Source organism: Arvicanthis niloticus, chromosome 1 (assembly GCF_011762505.2).
Source record: "Arvicanthis niloticus isolate mArvNil1 chromosome 1, mArvNil1.pat.X, whole genome shotgun sequence".
Classification (NCBI taxonomy): domain Eukaryota; kingdom Metazoa; phylum Chordata; class Mammalia; order Rodentia; family Muridae; genus Arvicanthis; species Arvicanthis niloticus.
In genome coordinates this window covers 129,526,651-129,540,064 of record NC_047658.1, presented here as the reverse complement: position 1 = coordinate 129,540,064, position 13,414 = coordinate 129,526,651, and the positions used below count along the sequence as shown (strand labels likewise).

Below are 13,414 nucleotides of genomic sequence, written 5' to 3'. Positions count from 1 at the left end.
GTATTCAATATGTAGCTCAGGCTTGCCTCACTGTCGTCCTTACAGAAATCCACCTTCCTCAGCATTGCAAGTCCTAGGATGGCAGGTGTGTGACAACACACCAGGCTATGTTTTGCTGGAACTGTGGGTCAGACTCAACAATGTAAACAAGGCTACAGCATTATAAAGTCACTGCTGAACTGAAACGATCAGAATCCGAGGATGCACTTTATCCCAATGAAAAAGATCACAACCCTAACTTTAGTAGAAGGTGACTTCCAATGCACACTACTTTTGAACCACAATGGAGCCAAGATAATTAATAAATCAGATCAGAGGCTGTCTATATTTTAGTCATTCAGAGTCTTCTTTCATTTTTATATCCTCTACCACAGCTAGATAGCTACTTATTTCTAACTCCTTACCACTGTTTAGTTTGTGGAAACTCTCTTTAAAAATTCCCCTATGTGTGTGTGTGTGTGTTGGGGGGGGGGGGGAGTCCCCTATGATACAAAGTTAAAGCATTCTCAATATCTTCAAGCACTGGGTGTTCCAATCATGTAATTGAAAATAATGCAGGAATGCTAGTCCAGCATTTCTGAAGCCAACGATTCAGAAGCATAACTAATATCCAAAGGTCACTCAACACAGAAAGAGATCTTAGACAGTCTACAGACCAGACCCAATAACTGGATGCACGGAATATTGTCTACCACATGGTAACTGTTGGCTATTCTAAGGAATAAAATTCTGCACACAATAATTTTTATAGAACCAGATTTGGACTGTGCATATTAGTACTGTCTACCCTTTAGTGATAGCAGGTTCTTAAGAAGCCAAGAGATCCAGAGAAGTTGCAGGCATGGATATTAAGTTCATCATGGTACTCCCTGTGTGACTGGGTCCTTCCCACTACATCGAGTTAATAATTCTTCACAGAATAATTCTTAAATGGATGAACTACAGTCCAGGCTACCTAAAGGCACAACTTTCTTATTTGTATGTGTGACAGAGAGACAGGGTCTCACATAACTCAGCCTAAAATAATAGTCAAAGTCAGCCTTGAACTCCTTGATTCTCCTGGTTCAGCCTCCCAAATTCTTGGATTATAGGTATATACCATCATACCTGACTTTCTTTTAGTTTTTTGTTTTTGCTTTTGTTTTTAACATTTTCTAATATTTTTAAAAATATGTCTTCTTTTTCATATCTCTATGTATGGATAACATACACACACACATACACACACACACACACACACACACACACACACACACACACATCCTACCTAATTCCACCACTCAAAAGTTCCTCAGCACCTTAAATATTTCCAACTAGGTTTCAAAGAAGTCATCAAATCCTTTTACCCACCATGACATGTCCCCCAAAGGTGTCATAATCAAAGAACTGGCAGTGATTTTCAGCATAGCATGAGTCTTCCATTTCTCCTTGGATCACAATGTTCCGGGTGAGAAGTCCAACCTCCGCTCTCATGTCTATCCCATCTATGATCTCACCGACATGCAGGTACTGGGGGGTCTCTGGTGATGTGGACAAAAGAAGGACAATGTGAGAACCAATAGAGAAAAATATGAAAGCCTGCAAAAAAAAAGAGGCATTCTTCCTCATACAGCAAGCTCAAGACATTACCTAACACCTCTGATACCTCAGGGTAACAGAAGCAGGGATCTTAAAGACAGGCTATTCCAACTGCCCACCCAAAGCCTGAACCTCTGACTGCTGCTCTCATCCCCAGGCAGGGTCAGAGTGCTTGCTCCACCCTCTGGAGCATCCCTCAGTACTAAAGATCTGGGACCAGTCTAAAACTTTGTTGCTACTTTTTGCCGTCATTTTGCAGCCATTTCATGGACACAGAAGAACCAAATGCCAGGGATCTCAGAAACAAATGCTTTTACAGCTCCTGTTATGGTGCAGCACACTGGGTTTCCACTTCACAGGAAGTGATCAACATCTGAATACCAATCGAGGGAAATTCCATCTTCTCTTTCCTGTTTTACTGTCCTGTTGTTGGCGGTGTTGTTGTTGTTGTTGTTGGTGGTGGTGGTGGTGGTGGTTGTGGTGGTGGTGATTGTGTGTGTGTGTGTGTTTATTTTTATTTTTCAAGAAAGGGTTTTCTCTGTGGAGTCCTGGTTGCACTGAAACTCACTCTGTAACCAGGCTGACCACAAACTCACAGAGATCTGCCTGTCTCTGCTTCCCCAGGGCTGGGATTAAAGGCCTGTGCCAGCACCGCCCAGATACCGTTTACTATCTTTCAAATATAAAAGATTTAAAAACTACTATTCTTGAAAGTTTATAAGCAATTTAAAAGAAGTTTGTTCTCTCTCTCTCTCTCTCTCTCTCTCTCTCTCTCTATCTCTCTGATGTTTTTCTCTTAAACTCAGGAAGTAGAGAGGGACTTCCCACAGACAGTAATGATGGATGGTATGGTATCACTGGAACTCGGGATTTTCCTTTATTTATTTTTTTATTTTTTGGCATGTACCTGGTATTATCAAAAGGAAGAAACTAGAAAACTGAATAATACATAGAGGGAAAACAAATGCCAACTCTAAGCCAAACACTCCACTTAACATTGTACTACAACACAAAAATGTCAAGCTTCAAGGTTCTTCACTCAAAACAAGCAAGTTCTGTTGTGTTTTCTGTTTTTATTTATTAATCATTTTATTTGTTTACGTTTCAAATGTTGTCCCCCTTCCTGGTCTCCCCTCCATGAACCCAGAGTGTCTGCAGCTCCTGATTCTTGGCAGCACAGTGTAAGTGCTAAGAAGCAAGAAAGCAATGTGAACACAATGCGTGCCGAAGCCCACAAGCAAAAAGGGTCCCAAGCGGCTTTGGGCAGGACCAGTGGAGCAGGGACAAGAGTAGAAATGAGTGCCTGGCAGATGGTAGCCACTCTGTCCCCTCATTGCTCCTAGTAAGAATCTCTCTGTGAACTGCTCTCTTCCAAAAATGGTATAACTCACCATTACAGTAGGAGATAAAGTCTAATGAAAATATTTTATTTGGTTCAACTTTAAATACGACTAAAGACCGTCAGCAGTGTCCACACTGACACGAGGTGATGGAAGAAAAGACTACAGGAATTGGATGCCAAAAAAAAGAATGTGTTTCCCAAGTACAGGGAGGAGTCCTATACCTTTAACTTTAACCTGAAAACGGCTGCACTCGGGGCAGGGGAGAAGAGTCAGCTCCTCTGCTTGGTACATGGAGTAGTCGGTACTTGCAACCACAATCCGGTCTCCAGCTCCCCAACTGCTGACGTCGTCTAGCAGGTGCAGCTTCACTCCATCCGTAATGTCCACCCGGAAACCTGAAAGGGAAATTCCTACACAAACAAACAAGCAGGCATGAACACATGTGTTTTCTTAAATAAATTGTAAATGCACATACCTGATTTACAAATCAAAAGCTAAAATAAATACAACTCAGCGACTTTTCCTAATGCCAACCATGTGCTAGTCATGGATTCTGGCCCCTAAAGAAAGAGCCCATATGCCACTAGGCATGATACAAACTGTTACATCAGTAAACTATTCTTTAAAATTCTGAAGATTCTCAAAGTGGACATCCTTTGCTCATTTCATCTCAGTCAAAAAATTATAATACTATGGCCCCCCATATTCATATGTACCAGGAACATATCCCACTTGAATAGAAGTGGCCAGACACAGAATAGTTTGAACTAAAATGTCCAATGCTTTTACTTGGTCCGAGTCATCAGAAGTGATAGGACTTTAGTGCGCAGACCATTTTTGTGCTAGAAATGAGAGTATACTGCAAGACACGCCTCATTCCTGTGCTTTTGTGCTTTATTCATTCTTTTTTTGAATGTATAAAGAACGGACATCTATTTTTCAGCGTTCCGGAGACTGGAGGGTCCACAGTCGAGGCACCAGCAAAGTCACTGTGTACTCCAAGCTGGCCTCCTCATGCACGCCACCTTCCCTCGTCTCTCTCGGTTCTACACAGTGGAAGGGCAAACAGCTTCTGCATTCTTCACCTGGGATGTGTTTCCACACATGTTCACCAAACAAATGAGTACGTAAGTATTTATGAAATGTTGGGAGATTGCAGGGGAAAACCAGCCTAACACAACAGTGCCTGCATTTGGTCCCCCAGCACTTCAATTCGAGGTCACAAGAAGTCTTTAAAGACCTCCACAACATCCTTGCTGGAAGTAAGTAACCTCCACTCTGGGCCAAGCAAAGACTGGTAGGATTTATACCTTCCTCACCCTTGCAAGGGTTAACAGTGAAGGCAGCATCGTCCTAGCTACCCCTTGTGTATTCACTACGATTTCTTTTCTGCGATTTCTCAGTGCAGGCTACTTACTGATGTCTGTTGAGTGGATAATTCACCATTTTGGTACACTGTCATCTATGAGTGCATGACTGTGATCTAACTTAGCTCCTTTGGAGGATGATGTATTATAAATTACACAAAGTTTTGACTACTGATAGGTAATATAGTGGTTTGAGTGAGAACGGCCCCTATGTGCTTGTATATCTGAATACGTGGTTCCTATCCTAGTTGGTGGGACTCTTTGGGAAGGACTGGGTGTGGAGATGTGTCATAGACTTTGAGGTTTCAAAAGCCTAAGCTATTACCAGTTAGCTCTCTCTCCCTTGGGGTTGTATCAAGATGTGAACTCTCAGCTCCTGCTCCAGCCTACCTGCCTGCCCACCTTGATGGTCATGGCCTCTAACCCTCTGAAACCGTGAGCCCCAGAGTAAATGCTTCAATTTTATAAGTTGCCTTGGTCATAGCATTTTATCATAACAATAAAAAAGTGATGAAGGCAGGTGGTCTCTCCAAATATTGCCTGTGGAAGTCAAAGGCAGTTCGTAATCAGAAAGAGAAGAACTGGATCACTAGTCCGGCTTATTTCTCTAACTTACACTTTTATTTGTTTTTTGCATTCAAATCAATGTTGAAACACATACTGTTCCTATAATATTTGTAGCTAAAAAGAAAAGTCGTGTGTAAAAAGCTGATGTCAAGGAAATGTGAAGAAAATGGGAGATAGCTGCTCTATAAAAGTAATAGAAAGGGAAGCCCTCCTCTTCAGAGATTCATGTTGAATAAATACTTCTCCAGCATCATCCCAACCCCCAAGATGCTGCTGACTCAACTGAACTGAAGAATACATGTCTACTTGAGTTGGGAAAAGTAAAAAGACAGAACATTTGGGCAAGGAACAGGAGTAATATGGATGGTTCACCGTCTCAGTCAATTGCCAGATAAAACCTAACCTGGCCAAGTCATGGAGTCTGTTACTAGAGATTAGTATGCTCTGTCTGTGTGTTTTCTGCACAGAATGTATGTGTACACATATATACAAACATATACACACATAAAAGTACCTAGTAAGCTTAGTGTATTGTCTCAGTGTGCTTCTTGGAGTCATATTTACTACCATAAATAACCCCGGCAATTACAATAGATTTCTGTTTATAACATATTTTTATTGTTTGTTGTGAAATTGTAAACCACCTTCCAAAATATTAGAAACAGGCAGTTTAAGAACAAAGGTCATCAAAAATCCTAGGACAACAAGTCACTACCCCAAATTTGAGGTTTTATAAAAATAAAATCCTCCAAAAAAGGGAAGCAATGAGAAAATATTCAATTTTTTCACATTAAATTTCAATACTTTTATCCCAAGATACAATACTAAATAAATAAATTTTGATTTGAAAGGACATTAGAATTTATCTCTCTGAAAATAAAAGTCAGAATGCCTTTGTAACACTTTAGTGTTTAGTAATTTCTCAGGTTTTTTTCTAGGTTTAGGAGAAATTTCTGCTTACTACGATAATCTCCCAGCACTCCTCACTCAAGTAAGAAAGGAAGTAAGTTCAGTCTCCTGCTTCTGAGAATTTCCACCCCTTCCAGAAAGCAGGAAACCCATGGCAGAAGGCAGGAGTTCCCCTCTTCCAGAAGCGAGCAGCCAGTGTGATGTGGAAACAAAGGTCCTCACACAGGAAACACTGACTCAAAGCCCAGCTGTAATCACCTCCAGCCTGGAACTTTCCTGGAAACAGGACCATTGAACACACACTGGACCAAACGATTCCAGCTAGTCCACTTGTGCCTGACAGGACTGTGGGAGCCGGGAGCAGGGCTCAGCCAGCTTCTCCATCCATCACAGACACCACTCCCTCTCCTTTGCCTCCCATCTTGCTTAGAAATGATACATGGAACCTTCCTGTCACATCTCAGAGACTCCTTTGATTTGGGTTTTGTTTTTAATATTTTATTTGTTTTTATTTTATGTGTATGGGTGTTCTACCTGCAGGTGTGACTGTGTGCCGTATGCATGCAGGGACCACATAGGCCAGAAGAAAGCATCAGATCCTCTGGATCCGGAGTGACAGATAGTTGTCCCTGGCCATGTAGGTGCAGGGAACTGATCCAGGGTCTTCTGGTCGAGCACCAGTGCTTTAATCACTGGGCCATCTCTCCAGGCCCTCCCTGATTTGTTTTAAAGCAGAACATTGTGTTTAATCACAACCAGACAGAAGATTTTATTATAACCCAAGCCATGTTTGTGGCAGCATTAGCCTATCTTCGGTGTCTAAGTGCACTATGCTGAAAGTCTCACATTTGATACGTCTGACCTCCTTATCTAGTGTTTCTCTTCTTATCTTCATTCTTTAGGTGAGAAGACTGAGGTTTAGGAAGTAAATCCCAAGCCTATGATCAAACAGGAAGTAGAAGAACCAGGATGGCATCCTGGGCATTCTGTCAACAACAATCCAAATTAGCAAACAATTGGTTTGTGACACTGAGAAGAAATCCCAGATAACTGCGGATATGGTAAAGCTCTTGATTTGGCTCAAATCGCATTAATGTGGGTATCAGACTTGCTTTGGAAAGTCGGGTGCTGAACAAACACAAATAGGAAGGAGCCAATCCACAACTAATTGGGAGAAAAAGCCCTGGCAACAAATGGGTAAATTAAGAAATCCTACAGAGTTACACACACTCCCCAAATACCCAATGCTAAGCATTAGCCAAATAAATTACAGCAGCCTGGGCAACACAGTGAGTTACAGGCTAGCCTGGGTAACACAGTGAGTTACAGGCTAGCCTGGGCTACAGAGTGAGAATCTATTTAAAGAAAAACAAACATTTATTATGGATTGCATTGCAATAAAAACTTATACTGAAGAAAGTCTAAAGACTCAGGGGCCAGAAAGACAGCTTAGCAGGAAAAAGGCATTCGCCATCAAAGCTGATAACCTGAGTTTGATCCCTGGGTCCCACATGGTAGGAGAACTAATTCTCCTGCACATACAGACACACAATGCTAAATGAGAGAAGGAGAGGGGGAGAGAGAGAGAGAAAGAGAGAGAAAGAAAAAGAGAGAGAGAGAGAGAGAGAGAGAGAGAGAGAGAGAGAGAGAGAGATTAAAGAATTAAGATACCTGTTTTGGGAGCTTGAGAGACAGCTGAGCAGTTTAAAGCATTTGTTGATTTATAGAAAATCTGGGTTCAGTTCTCAGCACCCACATGGCAGCTCACAACCACCTGTAACTCGTCCCAGGAGATCTGATGGCCCTCTCTGGTGGTGCACATACACACACAGGCATTCACACACATACACCCACAATACAAACTAATCTCTTTGTTTTTAAAAATAACTGACTTGGGAAAACGGGTCAAAAAATAGGTCAAATTTTAAAATCCTATAATACTGTGAGCTGAAAAGAAACTCTCTGAATAATATGGTTAAAATTAAGTTTTATCTTATATTGTTTCTATATTTCCCATTTGTCCATAAGAAATAGTTAGGTAGATTACTGGGACGTGACAATAGGGATACCGGACACAACTAAGTAACAAGGTGGGGATTTTTTTCCCTCTGCACCGTAGCCAAAGGCAGCATTTGCTGGCACGCCTACCACACAAGTCTAAGCATGTCATCACCCTCCCGAATGCCCGGAAGACAGGTGACTGAAGGACTCGTCGAGCTGACAACCAAGACCGCCAGCATCCTACTTAATTAGACACCATGACTCAGCGTCGAGAACACAGTCCAAGTATCATTGTATAAACTAAAATAGATCAGTAGCTAGTCTAGACTTCTTGAGTCTACAAGACTTAAGTTTAGTAGGGAAATCAGTTTCAACTTCAACTAGCTGACAAGTCTACCAAGACAGACAGACTGATGTTTGGACAGAGTGATCTCATACAGCAATCTGTCCCAGTACTTCCCCATGTCTCACAGAGTTCAAACGACTTTTGCCTACCTTGAATCCATTCACTGTAGGCTGTCACAGAGAACTTCTGACCATCCAGGGTGTAGAATTCTCCTTGAGCCAGGGCCTTCCCGCCAGTGCTGTGGTTTTCATAGTTTCTCACAGATTCATTGCAGGAAGAACTTCCACCATCAATGACACCAACTAAAGCCCAAGCTTGCCTATAAGGAAGAAACAGCAAGCACAGCTGGGTAGCTGCCATAGAAATGACCCAAAACCCAGGCGTGGATATGGTAGGAGGCTGGTGTTGGACATCTGTATTTCATCTTTCACTTTTCCCATGAGGCTGCACTTCTAGGCTTTTGCTAAAGTAGCTGACGGCAAAGCAAATACACCTGATTTTCAGAAACTTGTTTTTCCAGCTCTCTCACAGGTGAGGAAGTGATGACTGCGGCTTCCGTTAATCATGGACACCCACAGGAGCATGTGTCCTGCTATAAATCCTTGTGTCCCCTACAATGACTGTCATGTGCTCTCTTGTAGGGTCTGATAGTTATTGTTTTTGAGACAGGACTCTTGGTTAACCCAAGCTAGCCCTGAATGCAGTATGTAGTTGAGAGTATGACCTTACATTCCTGACCCTCTCGCCTCTGCAGCCACACTGCTGGGACTTCCATCACACCTTGCTTCTCCATTTATTTGGCTGCTTTCATTACTAGGGATAAAAGTCATGGCCTAAAAACTAGAAAAGCTCATTCTGTACCTGAATGTGCAGGTAGATAACTCTACACGGCGTTGAAAGGTGGCTCCCAAACCTTAGCATCAGAAGGACTGGAGGGAAGAACTGTTAAAAGCAGACCTCTTCCCCACTCTTCTGCCACCACAGCTTGAGAATCAGAGGACCAAAGCATCTGCAAGCCCAGCTCCAGTGATGCTAAATGATGCTACTAACCATGCTATGAGAACCCTTAAGGTTTAGGCAGAGGGCTCAGTCAGTGGACATTTGGAAAGTCATTATGACCTGAGTACAGATTCCCAGCACCTCAAAAAAGACATAATCCAGTGGCACACATCTGTGATCCTGGTGTTGAGGGGCAGACAATGGGCCAATCACTGTAGCTTACTGGCTAGCTAGCCTAGGCAAATCTATGAGCTCCAGTTCAGTGGAAGACACTATCCCCCCTCCCAAAAAAAAAAAAGAAAGAAAGAAAGAAAGAAAAATGAGGTGGAGAATAATTGAGGAAGACACTGAAGATTGTCCAAGGGCCTACACACACACACACACAGACAGACACCTCTAATTTAGAGATCACAGTTTACAGTAGTAATTATCACATCTGTGACTGGAGTCCTACCCTTTGAAAATCTGACCCAAGAAACCATAGGCATTAGCATTTTTTAATGTCTATGTATTTCGCAAGGTTGAAATATCACTGAGTTACAAGTTTCTAAACATCCATAAAGGCACAGAATTATAATTCAACAGATTTTCAGTTTTACAAACAATTACCTGCAGAAAGCAATGTGTTTAAAAATGTCATCTAACTTTCACAATAACAAATGCCCAAGCTTGTGTCCAAAGTTAGTCAAAGAAAAAAAAAAAAAAATACAGCAACAAAAGCCAGGAAATCTGCCTTAAGCTTCCTGGTTCAAAACATGAAAAGAAAAAATATGAACTTCCTATTCTGGGGGTGGAAAAATACTAAACATAATCTCTGCCAGACAGATGGCTAGATACTCAGAGATAAAAGTTCACTCAAGCAAGCCTACACACAGCCTTCCAAGCCTCGCAGCTGCCCCTGTGAGGATTAGAGGCCGAGAACCAGTCAGAGCTCTTTATACCCCTGATGCAGCGGAAAGGATCAAACAAAGAGTCTCTCAACTATTATCTTCCAGTAGAGAGGAGAGGAAGACTGTCAGAGGCCTCCTTTACCGACCAGAACTGCCTCAGCAACTATAAAACAACATTCTGTTCTATTAACATTATGTCAAGAAGACTCCTACTTCCGGCCTCCACTTGCAAGAAATTTCAATGCACTCGAACAGTCCTCAAAGGGGTGACTGTTAATGAGCACTGGAGATCATGTGAGAGGCCAGTGAACACCCGCTAATGTCTCCATTAAATGGGTGATATTTTGAAGAGAATTTAGAGAGAAACAAAGGAGATGCTCACTCACAATTTCCCCACAAAGGCCCGCATATCGTAGGCTGGTTTCCCAGTCAACGGTGCTACTGAACAGTACCACCTTTAAGGTGGTAGGGAAAGATGGGTTGGGGCAGCCAATTAAGAGCTGAGGATAAGTTAAAAGCACTGGCTGCTCTTCCAGAGGACCAGTTTTCAGTACCTTGCACCTCAATGAGGTGACTCAGAACCTAGCTCCACGGGATCTGACGCTCTCTTCTGGACTCTATGGGCACACTCACTCGTGGTATCCTGTTTCTATCTTTGCTAGCTACCGATACAGACAGTCCTCAAGTTCCTGCAAACCTCTAGTCTCTGGGACGCCTGCCTCTTACTTCCCCATGTCGGGTTTTGGCTGTTGCTTTACCTTCTTTATTTTGACATAAGAATAAACAGCAATCCAAGATCATAATAGACAGACCCCTTTCCTTCACTAACATTATCTTTAAGGATGTCTATAGATGATATTGTGCCCCAAAGGAAAATGTAAGTGTGCCATTTCAGTGTGCAGTAAAGTTCTGTTCTGTCACTGCCGACATTTCTTAATGATCCTATGACGACTATTCAGCAGAATTACAATGTTGGCCTTCTATTTTCTTCTTCCTTTCTTCTGTTTTATTTTGTTTCGTTTGTTTCTTTGTGTTAATTAAATGGTGAGCCAGTAAAACTTCCCTAGGCCTGCAGACAGCATTAGGAAATGGAGGTTGATCAGCAGAGAAACTAGAAGCAGAAGTGACTTCTGTAAGAACAATTAGCTTAGCTCTTCAGCTTTTGGCCGCCTCTCCTGAGCCAGAATTCAACAGACCTGAGCCAATAAAGCAAGTGGAGTCAAGCTAGCATGTAAAGGATTCCAATCAAATTAGCATGCTAGAGATTCCAAAAAGAAAAAAGAAACCCATGCAAGCCTACCCCTTAGGGCTTTTATGACAGGATTTCCATGGAACATTGCCCTAACCTTTCAGCTCCTCCGTGGTGTCTCCATTAGCCTAGCCTTCAGTATGTTCCATTTCACTATCCTCAGAAGATAATGGTGAGAGGAGAGCTCTTCAGAGGCAAATTATCTTCACCCTGCCCGTTCTTTTACAGAACCACATCTCTAGCTTTCCATGGGCCTTAGAGACAATTCACAAAAGGCTTCATCAACCCAAGCCAAGACGCTCCGCTCCGTGTATGTAGTTAAATCCATGGTTCAGACAAGAGGCAATCTGACGCACCAATGTAAAAGATCTTTAGTGGGGTGGCCATGCAGCCAGCTAAAATAGCATCAGCTGCCTGTGGTTCTTTGCTCACCTTCTCTGCTTTCACAGGATATAGAGCTCTAACACAGAGCTGGGAGGAGAAGAAGAAGGTCTACCTACCTGTAGCCCAGCCCTTGGATCAGCTTACTTCCCAACCGGTCCTGGATCATCTGGATTGTTCCCTGTAACAGGCTCTTGACTGCCGAATCTCCGACGGCAATGGCAACAATCCGGCCCGGATCCTGAGCTCTCAAAAACTCCTGAAGTCTCCGGCTCTCATTGTGGTACTCATGGGTATCAAACTTCTCGTATTCTAAAACTCTGGCTGTGTCTTGGTCAATGACCCTCACATTAAGGCCCCGGGAGAAGTCCTTTTCGAAGGCATACGACCCAAAGGGCAAGCCTGAGGAATGCAGAGTCCTCGCCAGCATCGTCCATGATGTCCTCTGCGCCCCGTGTAACTCCAGTGTCCCGCCAGCCTCCACACCAATAAACTTCTTGCCAAATGTTGGCATACTTTCACGTTCATCCGACTTGCCAAACAAGGTAATCGTCGCTTTGGATCTATAGCGGCATTTTTCTGCTCCAATATGAAGCGCCCCACCATCCTGGATCAGGATGTATCGAGTCCTCAAAGTTATATTCCTGGATCCGTCTTTATCATCCCCAAACACAAGCAGTCCTGCAAGGAACAACACCACTTAAACCTTTGGAACTGTGATCTAGCTAGTAGACGTGGGTCCCTGGGAATGGCCTCTGGTCCCAGCTGCTTCCTGGCTGCCACCATGATAGGCCCAGCTGCAAGCTCCTCAAAGGAAGACACACTAGTGACCATGCTTCCCTTGCCACTGCGAACTGTTCCCTCTGGAACTCCGGTCAAAATAAACTGCTCCCTTAAGCCACTCTGTAAAGCACTTAATCCCAGCAATGAGAAAATAATTGGGCATCCCTTTCTTTGTCTTATGTCTTTCTTAAGCATACTACAGATATTCTATATGGGGAACACCAATGTCCCCCACATTACAGAGCATCCATGTGGCACCCACAGACAGGGACTATTACCTACCTCCATCCTGAATGACTATAGAATTCACTGTAGCATCTGAGGTCAAGCGGAACATATCCCCCTCCTTGATAACAATGTGTTTCGCAGAATCTTGTCCTGGATCCCAGTTCCTGAGACGAGGGTTTTGATCTGGACAATTCTCTACAAAACAGCATAACCCTGCTGTAGAATACAAGCCAACAAAGTACAAGAAAACCAGGAGACCAGCCAAGCCCAAGAATCCACTGTCACTGAACACAAATCTGCATGGAAGGTGCAGAGACAGGGACTTCAAAGATGAGAGAAACCAATTTTTTACTTCAATATATTTTTAAATAAATATATTGAACATATTAAATATTAATATTTTTAATATTTTAAAATAAAAATAAATATTAGCAAAAAATTAAATCATCAGCACTTGGTTCAGGTTAAACTTCGCAAGATAAAAATGAAGTTCCCCTGTCTACCCAACTTTGGAAACAAACCACAGGAATTATCAATTTCTCTTGGAACCATGCTATAAAAACGTTTTTAAAAAGAAAATAATAGGCTGGCAATATAGTTCACTGGTATTCAGCTTATCATGCCTGAAGTCCTGGATCTGAGTCCCATCCCCACCCCCTCTGTCTCTCTGTCTTTCTCGGTATCTCTCTCTGTGTCTCTCTGTCTCTGACTCTGTCTCTCAACACTTTGACTAATGGAAACAGAAATTGTAGAAATGTCTAACATGTACGTTA

At 42.6% G+C, this 13,414-nt stretch overlaps 1 protein-coding gene across 2 annotated transcripts in view; it reads right to left on the bottom strand.

Moving 5' to 3' along the window:
* Cemip2 (cell migration inducing hyaluronidase 2) overlaps positions 1-13,414 on the bottom strand; it is a 78,142-nt gene that overhangs the window by 44,770 nt on the left and 19,958 nt on the right. For both annotated transcript variants that reach the window (XM_076918410.1, XM_034483800.2), the window contains exons 3-7: positions 12,696-12,836; positions 11,750-12,311; positions 8,261-8,430; positions 3,143-3,331; positions 1,351-1,520 (exon numbers count right to left, since the gene is read on the bottom strand). In XM_076918410.1, the coding sequence (XP_076774525.1) occupies positions 1,351-1,520; positions 3,143-3,331; positions 8,261-8,430; positions 11,750-12,311; positions 12,696-12,836 (1,232 nt within the window). The remainder of the gene's footprint in view (positions 1-1,350; positions 1,521-3,142; positions 3,332-8,260; positions 8,431-11,749; positions 12,312-12,695; positions 12,837-13,414) is intronic.